Source organism: Acipenser ruthenus, chromosome 5 (genome assembly GCF_902713425.1).
Source record: "Acipenser ruthenus chromosome 5, fAciRut3.2 maternal haplotype, whole genome shotgun sequence".
Taxonomy (NCBI): domain Eukaryota; kingdom Metazoa; phylum Chordata; class Actinopteri; order Acipenseriformes; family Acipenseridae; genus Acipenser; species Acipenser ruthenus.
The window spans coordinates 74447053-74465389 of NC_081193.1; the positions used below are offsets into that span (position 1 = coordinate 74447053).

The following is an 18337-nucleotide window of genomic DNA, read 5'->3' on the forward strand; positions in this document are numbered from 1 at the left end:
CAATTACTGTACATAACTTAGTGGATACTTATGCTTGCATCAGGGTGTGCTAGTCACAAAGTACAGCTTTCGTCATTTTCCTAAAATAGATCCGAATTAATTCCAATTTGTATGCAAGGAAGACCACATTGACCCACACTCATTATGTATGTATTATTGATAGGGTTTTCATTTTGGCAAAACACTGGACTGAAAGACTTTTGGTTTATATTGTTCAGCCTAGTACTATAGTTGTCTGACAAAGCATTGTAGTACAATGAATCAAGCAAAAAAAAACAAAAAAAACACAACATACACAACTTGCCTCCAGAATTGCTGGAATTGAAGCAGAGCATGGGATTTGTAAAGGGGCACAACCTTCAGGCGAAACATCTATCACAGCAGGCTGGCTCTGAGATCCTACAAGATAAATATCAGAAGGTAGTATAGAACAAGCTCTCATAAAATGCACGTTGTTGTTGCTTCACATTGTACTAATTGAAAAACACTATGCAGTATAATGACAAATCAAAACACAGAGGATACTGTACTTGGCGTATGAAAGGAATTCGGGCCAGAGAAGTTAGTTAAGAAGACTACCGAACATCCACCACCCCTGAAATCAAAGTATAAGCTTGTAACAAATCACTTTGCACAACGGAGAAGCAGTTGCACTGTCCTCCTGAAGGAGATACTACTGGCCCTATTCCTATAACTAAATAAGTCAGCAAGAGTGACAGAGAGTAAAAGCAGGGGCATCAGGTGTCAATTTCACAAACAACTGGTTTATTGTTGTGAACAATAATGAAATATGAATGAAATAAACAAAAACAAAAAAGGTGGAAAAAAACAGGCAAGTATAAAGATGGTACAGGTAAGTTGGTAGATGGAAAACAGAAGGGCAAAAAGTAACACAAAGGAGAAATGGGTGGGCCTCAAGTAAACCCCCACACACAAACACAACACAAACACACAATTAATGCACAGACAGACAGAGCAAGATAAAAGTGAATGAAATGACCACAGATGGTAACAATAATAATAACAGTCTGGATGGTAATGGATGGTGCATGAAAGTTAGGCCTAACAAGTCCAGCAGAGCAGCAATGTAATTGAAAACCAAACAAAGTAACAAAAAGAACAAAACCAAAAAATACAGGAAACAAGGTATGAAATGAAAGTAGAAAAAATCCAAACAAAAAAGGAATGATCTCACCAACAGATAAGGAAAACCAACAAAGAGTCCAGCAATGATGGTGACTGCAGAAGGTGGAAAAAATTGAGTATGTTGAAAATGATGAGTCTATCCAGTAGTGCGGAGTTGAATGTTGAACAGTGGGAAAAAAAATCAGGAAGGTCAGGAAAAAATTGAGGCTGAACACACAAATGGTTTAATAGATCAATTAAAAAAAAATATTTCAGCAAAAAAAGGCACTTTACAGAGCGTTTAAAAGGGACCAAAAACAAAGTACACAGAAAGAGTACTTGAAACTGCAAACACAAGTCAAAAAGGAAGTTAGAAAGGCCAAGAGAGATAGAAATCAACATTGCTAAGGGGGCTAAAACCAATTCCAAAATGTTTTTCCAATATTATAACAGCAAGAGAACATTCAAAGAGGAGGTTAAATGTCTAAGAGACACAAATGGCAAAATCATAGATGAAGAAAAAAAAATAGCAAATATATTACATGATTACTTTTCACAGGTTTTTACAAAGGACACAGACAACATGCCCCACGTCGACCTGTTCCTATCCAGTTTTAAATAACTTTAGCATAACAGAGGCAGAAGTGTTAAAGGGACTAGGAGCTCTTAAAATAAACAAATCCCCTGGGCGGGATGAGATCCTCCCAATAGTACTCAAAGAAATGAAAGAAGTTATTTACAAACCGCTAACCAAGATCATGCAACAGTCTCTTGACACAGGGGTTGTACCGACAGACTGGAACATAGCAAACGTAATACCGATCCACAAAAAGGGAGCCAAAACCAAACCAAGTAACTACAGACCAATAAGCCTGACTTCTATTATATGTAAACTTATGGAAACTATAATAAGATCTAAAATTGAAAATTACCTATATGGTAACAATATCCTGGGAGAGTCAGCATGATTTTAGGAAAGGGAGATCGTGTCTAACTAACCTGATTGACTTTTTTGAGGATGCAACATTGGATTATTGCAAAGCATACAACATGGTTTATTTAGATTTCCAGAAAGCTTTTGACAAAGTCCCGCATAAAAGATTAATTCTCAAACTGAATGCAGTAGGGATTCAAGGAAATGCATGCACATGGATTAGGGAGTGGTTAACATGTAGAAAACAGAAAGTACCGATTAGAGGAGAAACCTCAAAATGGAGCAAGGTAACCAGTGGTGTACCACAGGGATCAGTATTAGGTCCTCTGCTATTCCTAATCTACATTAATGATTTAGATTCTGGTATAGTAAGCAAACTTGTTAAATTTGCAGACAACACAAAAAATAGGAGGAGTGGTAAACACTGTTGCAGCAGCAAAGGTCATTCAAAATGATCTAGACAGCATTCAGAACTGGGCAGACACATGGCAAATTAAATTTAATAGAGAAAAGTGTAAAGTATTGCATGCAAGCAATAAAAATGTGCATTATAAATATCATATGGGAGATACTGAAATTGAAGGGAACTATGAAAAAGACCTAGGAGTTTATGTTGACTCAGAAATGTCTTCATCTAGACAATGTGGGGAAGCTATAAATAAGGCCAACAAGATGCTCGGATATATTGTGAGAAGTGTTGAATTTAAATCAAGGGAAGTAATATTAAAACTTTAGTAAGACCTCACCTAGAATATTGTGTTCAGTTCTGGTCACCTTGTTACAAAAAGGATATTGCTGCTGCTCTAGAAAGAGTGCAAAGAAGAGCAACCAGAATTATCCCGGGTTTAAAAGGCATGTCGTATGCAGACAGGCTAAAAGAATTGAATCTATTCAGTCTTGAACAAAGAAGACTACGCGGCGATCTGATTCAAACATTCAAAATCCTAAAAAGTATAGACAATGTCGACCCAGGGGACTTTTTCTACCTGAAAAAAGAAACAAGGACCAGGGGTCACAAATGGAGATTAGATAAGGGCATTCAGAACAGAAAATAGGAGGCACTTTTTTCCACAGAGAATTGTGAGGGTCTGGAACCAACTCCCCAGTAATGTTGTTGAAGCTGGCACCCTGGGATCCTTCAAAAAGCTGCTTGATGAGATTCTGGGATCAATTAACTACTAACAACCAAAACGAGCAAGATGGGCTGAATGGCCTCCTCTCGTTTGTAAACTTTATGTTCTTAACAAACACTAAACAGACCTTGAAAAAGTAGCAGTGAAAACAAAAAAGAGTTTAGACAAAGTGCAGGATGCAATAAAAAAAAAATGGCTACACTGGAATTGTCTAAAGATGCCAGAGGATTCATTGAGATTAAAGTTTGTAATGCTGTAGGTTTTGATGGATTCCTCAGAGAAAGGGAGTCACCCTTCTGGCCTAATCAGCCAGCTTTAGCTTTAGTACAGGTGCTGGCTTTTAAAGGAGCTCTGAGATTGGAGGAGTGGATATTTGAATGAGCCAATGGGGAGAGAGGATAAACAGTGTGTGGTTGCAAGGAACTGTGGGATAAGTTTTAACCTGGCCAGGCTACTGACCCTAATTAATAGGGACAGGTGGGTGAGACGTACACCCACATTATGTAGCATGGGAACTGCTACAAGCTGACACATCTTTTGACAAGAAAACCTTTTTTAAAATTTGTATTGGCTTAAGTGGCTTACTAACATAGACAATGTAAAAAATAAAATCAAAGAAATGTGCTTATGTCTGCTACAGTTGCAATTCACAAAATACCCACTACAATTGCATTCATTTTGTCAAGAGGTATTTAATTCACCTAGCAAAAAGCAAGGCCAAACACTACACCGGGAATAATTTTTTCCCTCCCCCCCCCCCCCATTTAATATTCTTGTGTTCAAGGCCTTTGAAAAATAACTTGCTTGCCATTTGTTACAATGCCATTTGTCTTTTCCCACAACACAAAACCTCAATTTAAACCTTTTTTCATTTATTTGACCATTCCAAGGTTTTTCACTGGAAAAACTTACAAGTGCGTTGTATGTATTTGTATTTTTTGTGGGGGACTGGGGGAAGGATCATCTTGCATTCTTTTTTCTTTTTGTGCTGTACGTATGTATGTATGTATGTATGTATGTATGTACCACCTGGAGCCCTTTTCTATTGAGCACCATCCACACTACCTCATGCACATTGATTTATTTAAGCAAGTCTTAACGGAACACTTAAAAAGCAACAGTAAATTAGCACCAAAGTAAAATTGATTATCTGGTGGTTTAAAAACAATGTAATTTATTCAGCTTAGGGGCAATTCAATCAAACCACGTTCCCTGCAAATTAGTACTGAAACTTCCCAGCACTAACTTACCCAAAGTTGATCAATGTTAGCAATACTGGGGAACTGTGGGGAATTCAGCAGGAGTTCAAAGTACTAAATCTATAAATTATGTGGGGTTTGGGAGTGGAGGACAACAGCCAATTGGTGGGCATATTTTCTCTCCAAACCACTTCCTCCATTTGAATAGACAGAGATATCATTGACACACAATTGCTTTATCAGGGAGCTGTTGAAATAGTGATGCTACAAACCCAATGACTTTTAAACAAATATACAGTAAAATCTGTGGCAGCAACCCACTGAAGCTTCTTGAGCCCCAGCCTCTACAGGACTGAACATGCAGGCTATTTGCAGCCTTTTATACACCTGCATCTGGAGCCAAATTCAATAAATTAGTTGGACCACCAATCAAGGTCCAATGTCTCTCCATTCCACCCACACTCTCACATGGAATTTAAGCATTTTAAACAAGGCTAAAAATTAACCCTTTCCTGGGTCCAGTTAATATATGCACATTTAACCGAACATAATATGAAACATTTAAATCACAAAAATAAACAATACTGTTGATGTAGCTGGTGGAATTATGCACACTTATACTGCAGAATGTGAGTGAAGGAAAGCAAGTACCACTACAGAATAGGGTAACAAAATAAAAATCACACAAAAAAAAAACAAAAAAAAACACTGGTTTACAAGTGAGTGGTTCTTCACTCCAACACACTGTCTTGATGATAAAGCTACGGATCCAATTATGTCAACGGAATGAAAACCTATGGTAAGATAAGGCATGCAAACAAAGCAGATACCAACAAAAAAAGGGGGATTTCTCTGTACTTTAACACAAACCCACTTACCAACTTTACCAAATACATGCCAGTGTCTGTGAGACAGCAGGTTTTATTTTTCAAATAGCAACAATATGGGCATTCAGGTCTCCTTAATCCTGCTGGCAGAAGGCTTTCAGAACAGTGTGAAACTGATCTTGAAAAGGATTCAGGTTAAGCAAGCGTGGCGGCCTGAATTTCGATCTTAACCTCGTCAGTCAGGACGAGACAAGAGCCAACTCTATTTGACCAAAGAGCTCCCCCTCAACCCTCTGTGTCAACTGGACTCGGCAGGGGATGGTCACTTTAATTCAAATGCTAGGACTACTACAAAGCTGGAAAACCTCCATTATAGCCCCCTGTCGGTAACAATGCTTTTCCACTATAGCCCTCCTCTCTAGTCCATATTATATATTGCAGCGAGCGGCAAGTACACCTCAATAATAATAACTGCGGCGACTTCTGAGGAACTAAATCGAAAACAAAACATCATAACATGCTGTTGGTTTACGTCAGTGATAACTCTGTGATCCACTAATAACCATGTGGCTTCCAATATAGAATGCTTTATCTACAGTTATTGTGCAGATACAGTTTCTTACCAAAAAGATAAAGTAGGTAGCCCTTATTTAAAAATAAATTAGCAAATAACTAAAATAAAAAATAAAATAATGTGGAGCACATTAAGTAAGTGTGCTTCCTCCTTTGAAAGAAATATTACTTTGGCAGAGTTTGCAAATTCCGTTTTCACCTGCTTGGTAAAGAAATTCCACCAAATGCTTTGCTTGGATGCCATTGTTATGTATTCACAAGACAGAATTTAGTCGCAAAGAATCCCGCAGCATGAAGCACATTTAACTTTTTTTTTTTTTTTTTTACTTACTATATTTCGATGTTTCCAGTACTGAAAAAGATTACACAAGTCTACAGATCTGAAGGGACTATATCACGCACGCAGAGTCATAAATAGAACCTTGGTGTATCCAAACTTAAATCTCCCGCTCCATTCAGTGAAACAAATTACTCATGTCCACCAAGGTAAGAAGAAACCAACTCAATTTCAAAGCCTACTTACAGTAATTGAGGGCCATCTAAATCAAAAAGCTTTTGATGGATCTATAAAACTGAACCAAAAAATTCTCTCTGGTCCAAAGCAAGTACAATTTCATTGTTCAAGTCAAGTAGGGTGGACTGGTTAGAAGGTGTAGATATAAAAATGAGACTGCAAAGGTGTCATCCATTTATTGCCTTCCACTGACTTTGTGACCTGTTTAGGGGGGCTTTTTCTCTACTAGTCGGAACAGGGTGGCTAGTTGGTAATGTTATGGCCTCTATCTAAATGGATATCCTTTGCAGTGTTTCAATACTGTTGGATAAGAGATGGTGCTGTACTCGAAACATCTTACTTTACTTTCGTCTGGTGCAACACCCACCCCTCTTGCAAATTAGAACACGCACGTTATTTTGTTTGCTGAAGTTCCACTCATTTCCACAGAAAAGCTACAGTAATTCATTTAAATAGTCTGGTAATCTGAGAATTAGTGAAGCAACAAAACAGCAATAAGGAGAATGTGTCGCATAAATCTGTTAATGGAAGTTCTGGGGCAGACCTACAATTGCAATTCATTACTCTAGGTCTATGTGACATACTGTAATTGAGTGTGACTAGTTTTATCAATATATACAGCCTGGGACTTTATTTAGTAACTTACTTTCACTCCTTAGGCAATATTTTCCTTCTCAGATTGGCTAGCAACTATATTACGTATATAATATTGATGTGTGTGTGTGTGTGCCAATGTTCTAAGAGAGAAACAGAATTAATATTATGAAATTGGCAGGAAAGTTAGGATGCATGTACTGTACAAGTCCAAACATAAAAATGTGTCTAGCTGTAAAAAATGGGAATTAAACTGAGATGCAGGAAAACTGCAATTATAACAGTTATTACTGTAATACACATTCACAAAATCACCTATAAAATCATGAAGCATCTGACAAGTCTGTATCCTTTTATCACAAATGTATTTTATATTACATTGCCAGCTGGTATACAAGCACATATTAAGAAAACAAGTCCAGAATGCACCTGACCAGACAACTTCCTGCCAAATGAAAACTCGGCTCTATGTGGAACAAGAGATGGTATAGGAAAAATGTTGCTGATGTTTCAAATGACGATAAATAACCAACTTCTGATAAGATCGCTAATAGTAGTAGTAATAATAATAATAATAATAATAATAATAATAATAATAATAATAAAACTTGATAGCAAATCTAAAGCAGCTTTATTGCCAAACTACTATGAGTTTGTTTTTATTCCTAGTTGTGTAAGTTACTTGTAGATTTGCAGAGAATTTGATAACAATGAAAACTTAACTGGTAGTTAAGATTGTGCTTTATGTTAATTAACCATGAGGTTTTCAGAATGCTCTGTACTCCAACACAAGCACCTGTGTCCAAATAACTTTTCCAAATGTATCAATTTTTTTTGGCCTTACACAAAATGGTATTGTGTATATCTTAGTACTGTAGTAAATATGAAGTAATGTTTAATATCCAATTAAAATATGCTTTTTTTTTTATTAAGTTTAGTTTTGTTCTTGCACCATCATTTAAAATAGTGCCGTTCAGCTTACTGCAGGTAAAAAAAAAAAAAAAAAAAAAAAAAAACCACACACACACACACACACACACACACACCACAACAACAACAACATAAACAAGGCAGCTTACTCATCATAACCCTGTTCATGTCTGAGAAAAGCAACCAATGGATATAGATATACTGAAAAAACGTAATAAATTCAATGACAAAAGGCTTGGACAAACAGTAAAGGCCTGTACATAGCGGGCGCGATGCGATGTGCGAATGTGTCGTACAACACACCGCACCACAGCAAAAAAAAAAAAAAAAAAAAAAAAGTATTTGATATAAGCTGTTCGCACTGCCTGCGATGCAATAGGCAACACCGAAGCGATGCGAAAACATTATGATAGGTGTCTCCGCTCCTCCTGCACTAGAAGACTGGCTGTACCTCCTCTACGCTTCCCAGCCTCCAGAGCCCGCTCCTTCTCCACCCTCGCCTCGCAGTGGTGGAATGACCTTCCTACAGATGTCAGTACTGCCCAGTCCCTGACCACCTTCCGGCGCCTCCTTAAAACTCACCTCTTCAGACAGCACCTGTAGAATTCCTCTTTTCCCTCTGGACACTATCACTCATCCTTAAATGCACTTTACTTGCTCTTATCTGCTCCCTATTTTACTGCATTTAATCCTGTACTTGAGTACTGTAATCCGTCACAAGTGTTATTTAATCTGTAGTATTTTTGTATTTAATTATATCCTGATGTAACTATCACTGACACTTATCTGCTCTGTTATTGAATCGTATTTTGTCATACTTGTACTTGCTAGAACCGAAGTCATTGTATTTTATCTTGCTCTCAATTGTATTAATACTTGTACTGTGATTCTTGAAATGTATTTGTTTCCGACTAAGTCGCCCTGGATAAGGGCGTCTGCTAAGAAATAAATTTAAAAATATATATATTTTATATTTTATATATATATATATATATATATATATATATATATATATATATATATATATATATATAATACAAAAGCATAAATAAGTGTTACATATGTATTTAAAAAAAAAGAAAAAAAAAGGTAAGTAATAATGTTATAAACAAATTGTTTTTTTCTCACAATAGTACTAGAACTGCTGTTTTTTTATCTGATGAGATCAAATGCAGTAGGTCCAGGGGGAGGAAAAAAAAAAAAAAAAAAAAAAAAAAAGTATTTCAGAACGTAGTGCAACATTAAAAATTGTCCATAACTGGTCGGCAGATTGTCTTCAAAAAATGTTTTAAAGCCACTCTAATTCTACTGATAGTTGTTAAATTGGTGACAAATAAAAAATAACTGAGTGTTTGTGCGACTCATAATGGTATTGGATGCAGAGCTCCAGAAAAAATACAGGGAGAGGACGTGATATACTATACAGGGCATCGTGGTGATTGAAGTTCTGCCCGGGTGATGACATAATCTAAAAGGATAGAAAAAAACATGCATGATAAAAAAAGCCAAAAAATAACCAAACCACTAAAGACATTTACCCGCTTTAGATGATTTCAAAACAAGACAAATTTGGCAGGAAAAACTGCAAATCTGGCAGCACCGATCAAGGGGTGGGGGGAAGCCTAAAAGTCCCAACCCTCGCCCAGGACAACTGGAAGCTGCTAGAGACTGGAAAATGCTGGCAGATGTTGGTCAACGGCTTATTTTTCCACCTGAGATTGCCACCACTAACCTTCGACCAGATATTGTCTTGTGGTCTGGATCAGCACGCCTTGTTCACCTGGTAGAGTTAACGGTGCCATGGGAGGATGCTGTAGATGAGGCGTATGAGAGGAAGAAACTGTGGTATGCTCAACTAGCCACTGAAGCGGAACAGCGAGGATGGAGAGTTCGGGTTTACCCAGTGGAAGTGGGTTGTCGAGGATTTGTGGCACACTCTACAACCCGGTTTCTCAGAGACGTCGGATTCAGTGGCCAAGAGTTGCGTGGCACAGTGAAGAACTTACCTGAAGCAGCAGAGAGGAGCAGCAACTGGCTGTGGTTGAGACGGAAAGATTCTGGCTGGGGATCTCAAGCACAATAGAAAGAAAGACACGCTGATGTACAGGTAAGTAAGCTGGGCTGAGTTGAGTGGGGGATGGAGGGGGGTGATGCTGGGACGCCAGAATCACCGTCGAGCCCTCTTGAGGTGTCGTGGGCTAGTCGACGAAACACTGAGGATGGAAGGTGCCCACTTGAAAACCCCAGAGATGTACCCTACTTAGCTCAATCCAGACGGTTGTCATGCTGATGCGCTGGGGAGGCCGCACTTTGGTTGATCCCCGGAGCCAGCATCGCAGCCGTTGTGTGTGCTGATGTGCCAGGGAGGCAAAATAAGCTGATCCCTGGAGCCAGCATTACACTTCAGCCATTAACACCAGACAGAAGGATATCTACATCATCATATGGAAGGAAACGTAAATGGATGGAGACACGTATGGATCACATTAGTTTACTGTAAAGCTACGTCTTAGTTGGTGCTTATCTTGGCGAGAGCCGAGTTCAAATCAGCATGAAGTTTTAACATACACTCTCGTGTAATGGAAATCATTTATTTTGCAATTGATGATTGGGATAATCTTGCATCGAATTCAAAACTGCTACATGTGGCAGTCAATTTCCAAGGATCTGGATAAAGCTGGTGTGCACAATTCATTTACCTTTACTGAAAAGTGTTCTGAAAAGCTATTATGTATTAAACATTTTTATTAGCTGTACACAAATCAGGAGAGTCGTCCATCACATCACTCGCACCTGTTGCCAATGCTGTGAAAGGTAGTGTCACAGCGAAAGTACAATTATGTGTTCAAAACTGATTTGTGAACAAGAATACTGTAAGTATTGTGTTTTGATGTAAACCCTAGACTAGAGCCTGTTCAGTGACACTTAAGCGCTGTACAACATAAACATCTCAAATGAAATGACAGAGACAAGTAGGAAAGTCGATAAGCAGCATTGTGTTTTCATAAGAGGACACTACTCTGTATGTAGCTCGTAAAAAACATATAAAAAATATCTGATATTACAAATCATGTCATAAAAGGTTCCATAATCCCTGATGAAATTTCACTGCATAAAATAGACTATTAAAAAGGTTTCCTGTGCGATTACTCTCATTGCTTGGGAAAATGTACAACCCACCTATGAGTGGAATATGGAAATCATTATATCAATTCTCAGAAAATAACTCTGTTGCATTTTATTTGATGGTTTCTAAAGACAGCCTCGTAGAGCAGTGTAACAATTATTAGATTTCATTTATGACTCCCAATGTACATTGGTCCAAGCACATTCCAGATGGTGTTTAAAAAAAATATATGCTCACTGTTAAAAGATTATAGATACATAACAATCTAAAAATAAATAAATAATCTTTACAAATGCAGGGAAAAAGACCCCACAATGCTCACATTTGATGATTTTACATATTGGCATAATTCTGTAAAAATTATGGGACCTGTACCAACTTCACAATAATATCATGTATCAATGTTATAATTAAACATAACCACCAAAATACCAAATGTGAGCAGATTATAAATATAAATAAATATAATTATATATATATTATATATATATATATATATATATATATATACACACACATATACACACACACACATACACAGTGCCTTGCATAAATATTCACCCCCTTAGACTTTTCCACATTTTGTAGTGTTACAACCTGGAATTAAAATGGATTTAATTAGGATTTTTTTGTCACTGATCTACACAAAATAGTCCATAATGTCGAAGTGTGGAAAAAAATCTACATATTTTTCAAAATTATTTACAAATAGAGAACTGAAAAGTCTTGATTGCATAAGTATTCACCCCCTTTGCTGTGACACCCCTAAATAAGCTCTGGTGCAACCAATTGCCTTCAGAAGTCACATAATTAGTTGAATGGAGTCCACCTGTGTGCAATTAAAGTGTCACATGATCTCAGATTAAATACACCTGTTTCTGGAAGGCCCCAGAGTTTGTTAGAGAGCATATCTAAACAAACAGCATCATGAAGCTATCAAAACAAGTCCGGGATGAAGTTCGGGAGAAGCACCAATCAGGGTTGGGTTATAAAAAAATATCCCAAACTTTGAACATCCCCCGGAACACTGTTAAATCCATTATTAAAAAATGGAAAGAATATGGCACAACCGCGACTCTGCCTAGAGAAGGCCTTCCACCAAAACTCAGTTACCAGGTAAGGAGGGCATTAGTCAGAGAAGCAACCAAGATGCCAATGGTAACACTGAAGAAGCTGGAGAGATCCACAGCTGAGATGGGAGAAACCGTCCATGGGACAACTATAACCCGGACGCTCCACAAAGCTGGGCTTTATGGAAGAGTGGCTAGAAGAAAGCCATTGCTGAAAAAAACCCATATCAAATCCCGTTTGGATTTTGCCAAAAGGCATGTGGGAGACACAGCAAACATGTGGAAAAAGGTTCTCTGGTCCGATGAGACCAAAATTGAAGTTTTTGGCCTTAGCGCAAAACGCTATGTGTGGCGCAAAGCCAACACTGCTCATCACCCTGAGAACACCATCCCCACGGTGAAGCATGGTGGTGGCAGCATCATGTTATGGGGATGCTTTTCATCGGCAGGGACTGGGAAACTGGTCTGGAGGTTCACCTTCCAGCAGAACAATGACCCTAAACATACAGCCAAAGCTACACTGGAGTGGTTTAAAAACAAGAACCTGAATGTCTTAGAATGGCCCAGTCAAAGCCCAGACCTCAATTTGATTGATAATCTGTGGCAAAACTTGAAAATTGCTGTTCACCAATGGTCCCCATCCAACTTGACAGAGCTTGAGCAATTTTGCCAAGAAGAATGGGCAAATATTGCAGGATCCAGATGTGCAAAGCTGGTAGAGACTTACCCAAAAAGACTCACAGCTGTAATTGCTGCCAAAAGGTGCTTCTACCAAGTATTGACTCAGGGGGGGTGAATACTTATGCAACCAACAAATGACTTTTTTTGTTTAATTAACTTTTGTGTCACAATAAAAAATATTTTGCACCTTCAAAAGTGTTAAGTATGTTGTGTAAATCAAATGGTAAAAATCCCAATTAGATCCATTTTAATTCCAGGTTGTAACACTATAAAAATGTGGAAAAGTCCAAGGGGGGTGAATATACTTATGCAATGCACTGTATATATAAAAAGCACAATTAGTTACTGGCATTGGGAAACATTTACATTTTGATAGTTGCAAACAGAATGAAAGTTACATAACAGCTAGTGCGCATTCTCTTCTTAAGCGGACACTTTTTTTTTTTGAGGGGAGGGGGGGGTTCAAAAATTAGCGTCATTGTATCGAACTCGCAGTATAGCAATGACAGCTTTAGTAGCAAGTGATTTTGAAACAGAATTTGTTAATAAAATCAAATTTGATAATGCTTTTTGCCCTGACCCCTTTTCATTTACAGGGTTCCTGGGCCTCACAATACATTTAAATGGCAGGGCTTTTGTGCTGCTGGGGGAGCTGGTCTCCTGACCTCCCCCCCGCTTCTTCGTAGCCGGAAGCTCTCCTTTAAAGGGACACCAACCACAGCACTTCCTGCCATGAAGCAGAGCTGGCAGAGACCTCAAGTGAAGCAAAGCAGCAGGCAGCCCCAGGCGATGTGGAGCAGCAGGCAGCCCCGAGCAGAGCGGGCGTGGCATCCCCCAGCAGCGCAAGGCAGGCACCCCTGGGCGGTGATGTGCAGGCATCCCCGGGCGGTGACGTGCAGGCATCCCCGGGCGGTGAAAGACAGGGCAGCAGCGGTCCCTCGGTAGGCGACGGTAGGGAGGTGAGCCCTTGGCCATGAAGGCGGCAACAGGAGCTCCACTTCTCCCCATGATGGAGTCAGGACTAGCTGGGGTGCTGGTGTTGACCCTCTTTGCAGCCGGGCGGTTTTCCTTCATGCTCCCCTCAGCAGCATATACAAGGGCTGCCGAGGACTGCCAGTATCCTGTCCTGGTCCTTCTGGTGGTGGGGGCTGGTACGAGGCACGTCTTCATGGAAGGTTTTGGGGTACTATTCAGCACAGACATTTGCAGTTCTATTCCGTGTGCACAATTCATCCTGTAGTTTAGACGGAAGCTGTCGGGTCCTGCTGCGGACCAAAATATAACTACAGCAAATCAACAAGCCTGTATTTCTGATTTAAAAATAATAATTAGAAAAAACAGTTTCCTATGCGAGAATTTTTGCAAGTGTCTGTGCAGAACTGTGAATTCTGTAATAATCTGTGATCACAGAATTGTGGAATCCTGGTAGGATTGGTGATTAAACCTGTTCGTTTATGATTAAAAAATAGTGTACACAAAATAAAATAAAAGTAGGTGAGCAGAAAACATTCTTATTACGTACTGTGTCATATATGCTAACACTGACAATTAAATATAATTCAGTATTGAACACCTGATTTGGTATGTTTGATGTTTATAAATAAAGGTTAAATTAACGTTTGGGGAGGGGTGCCCACAATAAGGTCCTGCACCGCGGCCCATCTTCCTCTTCCTCCACCACTGGTGACGTCAGGTCAGATGCAGGAACAAAACACAAAGGCAAGGTACTGTGGTGCAAAAGACGCTGCGGAGCCATTTATTTTTAAACAACAAAAATAAAAGGTTTTAACAAAAATAAACAGATAGCAAAATAAATATTTTAAATAAAACAATCACGAACACTAAACAATATAGGTCAGGCTGGGCAATCGCCTTCCTTGTTCCTATATTTAGTTTACTTTCAGATTCTCTCCACTCGCTCTCTCTCACGCCAAAACACTCGGAACAGGGAGAGCTTCAGGCTTATACTATGGTAGAGGGGTTAACTAGCTATTATATTACCCCTCGGCCACAATCTGCATGAGTTTACTAATTACGCGCGACTGCCGGCTAATCTAACAATCAATACACAGGGGCGGAGGGGGTACCCCATTCTAAAATACAAAATAAAAACAAAACAATACATTTAAATGGCAGGGCTTTTGCCCTGCCCCCTTATCATGTACAGGGCTCCTGGCCCTGTTACAGCTTGGTTGGAATTTATTTTCTTATGTTGACATCTAATTTTGTATGTATTTTAGCATGTATGATTGTAGGCTATAAATAAATACGTTTGAAGTGCCATTTGTGTTTTGTAGTTGTTAGTTATTATACATGCGTACCATGTATGTAACATTTCATTATATATTTATTAAGCTTTTAAAATTACGATAGAACTCTCCAACAAGGACGGATTGCAAATGCACAATCGCCTGTAAAGAAACTATATTGTAATTATGCCATTTTCTAGACCAAGATTTCATGATTTACTCTTAAATTTGTATTTGTATAATTCAAATACAATCTACAGTAGTCAGTTGTCACATAATATACGTATCCAGAGTTCAGCTACAGTTGCACTGATAATTTCTTGATAGTAACATTACACTAGTTGCAAATGATGGTATATCATTTTAGCAATGCAACAAAATGTTCCGTAAGGTTACAAATGGTGAATAAATCTCATTCATAAACCACGAGTATAGAAAAGGCAAAAATATTTTCATAATTACAAATATTGAATTATCTAGGTAGTCTTACAATACTGACCTACTAGCATACCATCTGGTGCATTGGGTCTCTGAAATGATTAAACAGCAGATTGTATCAAAATGTAAGTCATGACAGGAGCCAGGGAAATGTGCACATACATTCCAGATGTTACACACGTTGAGAGCAACGTGTGTGCAATCGATGTCTCCCATTGCTTTGGGAAATCCAGCAATGTCATGAAACTCCCTTTTAATATTTTGTAGCTGCTCCTCATTAAGTGGGATACTAACATAATCGTTAACCCTCTATCAAGTCAGCCTTGACCCTTTGAAATAACCGAGAGACATACAAGGACAATGCTGCCAACACCCTTTTCGTAGGCAATTTAAGTTCCTACCGCAGTCTGTCAGAGGTCGACAATAGCTGCCCTATACAGACGCAATCGAGGTTTTTAGATCGTCATCTGGTAAATCTAAGAAATTAACCCTGGTCCTCTACTCTTTCTCTGTATTGTCGGCGTCGCAGCCGGGGTCTGTTAATCTCAGGCTTGCAGTCAAGCTCTAAAATTACATTTGCTTCTACTGCTGCTGCAACTGCTGCCACTGCCAGCCAATCCACACCGTAGTTTGTTTAGTCAATCTTTTTTTTTTTAAACACCAAAAGAACTACTGGTTTCAAGGTGAGTTATATACTTTTTAATTTTTCATTAAAACCCTCCTTTTCCAAGTGCAAATTAACTCCTGATAAATTAAGACAATTAAAACACAGGCTTCCTTTTAAATTCCCACGCAAACAAAATGAATAGTCGCAAGCAGCACTGCTCATTAAGATCAACATTTTGTAAATCAACATAATTTCTGTAAATCACATTAGTAAGATTTAATAACGAAATAGGCATAACGACCGCTTGAAAATGCCAAAATCAATGCTACATACCGATTTGTTCATTAACACTGGAGTTATCAATGACAAACCTTTGGAAATCCCCCCCCCCCCCCCCCCCCAGAGAGTCTTCACAGACTAAATAGTAAAGCCCCTTTCACACTAGAACTTCTACCTGGGCCCGGACCCGGGTTCTGGCTACCCAGATCACAATCCCGTGTAGTGTGAAACCACGTTCCTGGGTCATACCCAGGTTAACCCAGGTCCCAGCAACCTACCCCAGGATGTGGCTTGACATATCCTGAGGTTGAGCGAGACAAAATGCATGACAGCCAACACATTTTTATTGCTTGAGACACACCATGAGCCAGATTGCAGCAGGGATGAAGAAACATTTGCTCTAAACAACATTTGGGCCTATGGTTCAATCCAGAGAAGCTCGGATGGAAGTGTCAGTAACAAGCTGCTTCTGGGGCACTGATACACGTACTGTTTACTTGCATCTGTCACATAGATCAACCCTACTTTATCAAAAGCAGTGTGAAATCGCGTAGCCGACCCGCATGACACCGAGTCCTGACCTGGATAGGGCATGACTGTGAAAGGGGCTTAAGTAGCGAGGTTCCACTACAACTGAGCAGCCATTTTGAAAACAGCTTTGAAACAGACTTTAAAAGTTATAAAAAAGTTGTCAGGATGTTAACATGAAAACATTTTAACAGGTACATTATTTAAAACAGCTGTAGCAACACAAGGGGACATGTAACGCTATATTTTCCAGAACCCGCTACTTACTCTAAGGTTTTCTCAGGCAATAGAAATGTATAAATAAAGTCTTCCAGAACCTTCATGTTCTTCAATTTGTTTTGTTTTTTATATGGAAGGCAGTGAGTGTATTCCCTAGTTATTCATTTAATTACTGAAGCAAGAATCGGATGAAAGTCTGTACATGGGAATTTGGAATCCTTAAAATCAAGGGTAATATGATTAGATGCTTTGCATCCGTCCCGAGACACCAACCATGATAATGAAATCCTGATGTATGTATTTCTAAGGGCTTTGCAGAGCATGCAACATTAAGGGGATGTCTTATCAAGCATCTCAGTCATGTAGAACATAGAATATCTTAGAGAAATCATCTTGGCTGCAAGTTGAAGACAAGCATGTCCCACTGGGATTTAGCTTTAGCCATAGATGCTTATATAATAAGACAAATTGTCACAAATAAAATAATCCAAGTGTCGCTGTATATGTTAGGGATTGTAAGGATGGGGATAACTGAGGGACCACAACTATTTTAATAGCAAAATAATACAATAAATCTTCTCTGATGCTACATTGTATTAAAATATTGTTTAATATGTTTAACATGTTTAATTTTATAAATGAAATTTAAAATATTTGAAAAATAAAATATATCAGAACCAGTATATCAGAAAAAAAGTGGCTTCTTTCACCAATAATGAGAATTTGTTTGCTTACTATACGTGACCAAAATATAAAAGATTTTTCCACACGAGAGAGAATGTTTTCCTGCATAGTTCTACACAATACGGTTAAAGAAACAGACAGGGGTGGCCAATTCATATCACCCGACGCCCGGGACAACAAGATTTGTAGGACTGACAAGTTTTGCCATTATACTTTGCCCGTCAGACAAGTAGCTATTATTTATTTATTTTCCCTATGTTTGTTCTGTTGCTAGAAAGGCACGCCGGGAATATTTGTAGAGATCCACGCAAGTTTCTGAAAACCAAAATTGCGGAAGTCTAGCTCATACACAAACATTTTAAAACGTTTTTACGTGCCACCCATATTACTTCTGATTGGCTAGCTGTGGAAACTGCTGATCTTCTATTGGTTACAAAAGAAACGGTTGCCTGAGAGCTAGAGCCTCTGTTAAAACACACACTAATCTTTTAAGCAAGGTATTATTTATGTTTTTTGTAAAATAAAAGTATTTTAGTGTTGCTAACCTAGTTTGCTATTTACCATATTTACATTTTTTTATATATTTAAAACGCTGTATTACATACATACAAAGATGCACAAGCACC

The 18337-nt window shown here is 38.6% G+C and overlaps 1 protein-coding gene across 5 annotated transcripts in view; it reads right to left on the bottom strand.

Moving 5' to 3' along the window:
• LOC117402554 (synaptotagmin-like protein 2) overlaps window positions 1-18337 on the bottom strand; it is a 95809-nt gene that overhangs the window by 20081 nt on the left and 57391 nt on the right. For 4 of the 5 annotated variants that reach the window (XM_034003819.3, XM_034003816.3, XM_059024509.1 and 1 more), the window contains one exon: window positions 296-399. In XM_034003819.3, the coding sequence (XP_033859710.3) occupies window positions 296-399 (104 nt within the window). The remainder of the gene's footprint in view (window positions 1-295; window positions 400-18337) is intronic. The other variant, XM_034003818.3, reaches the window with a different exon arrangement.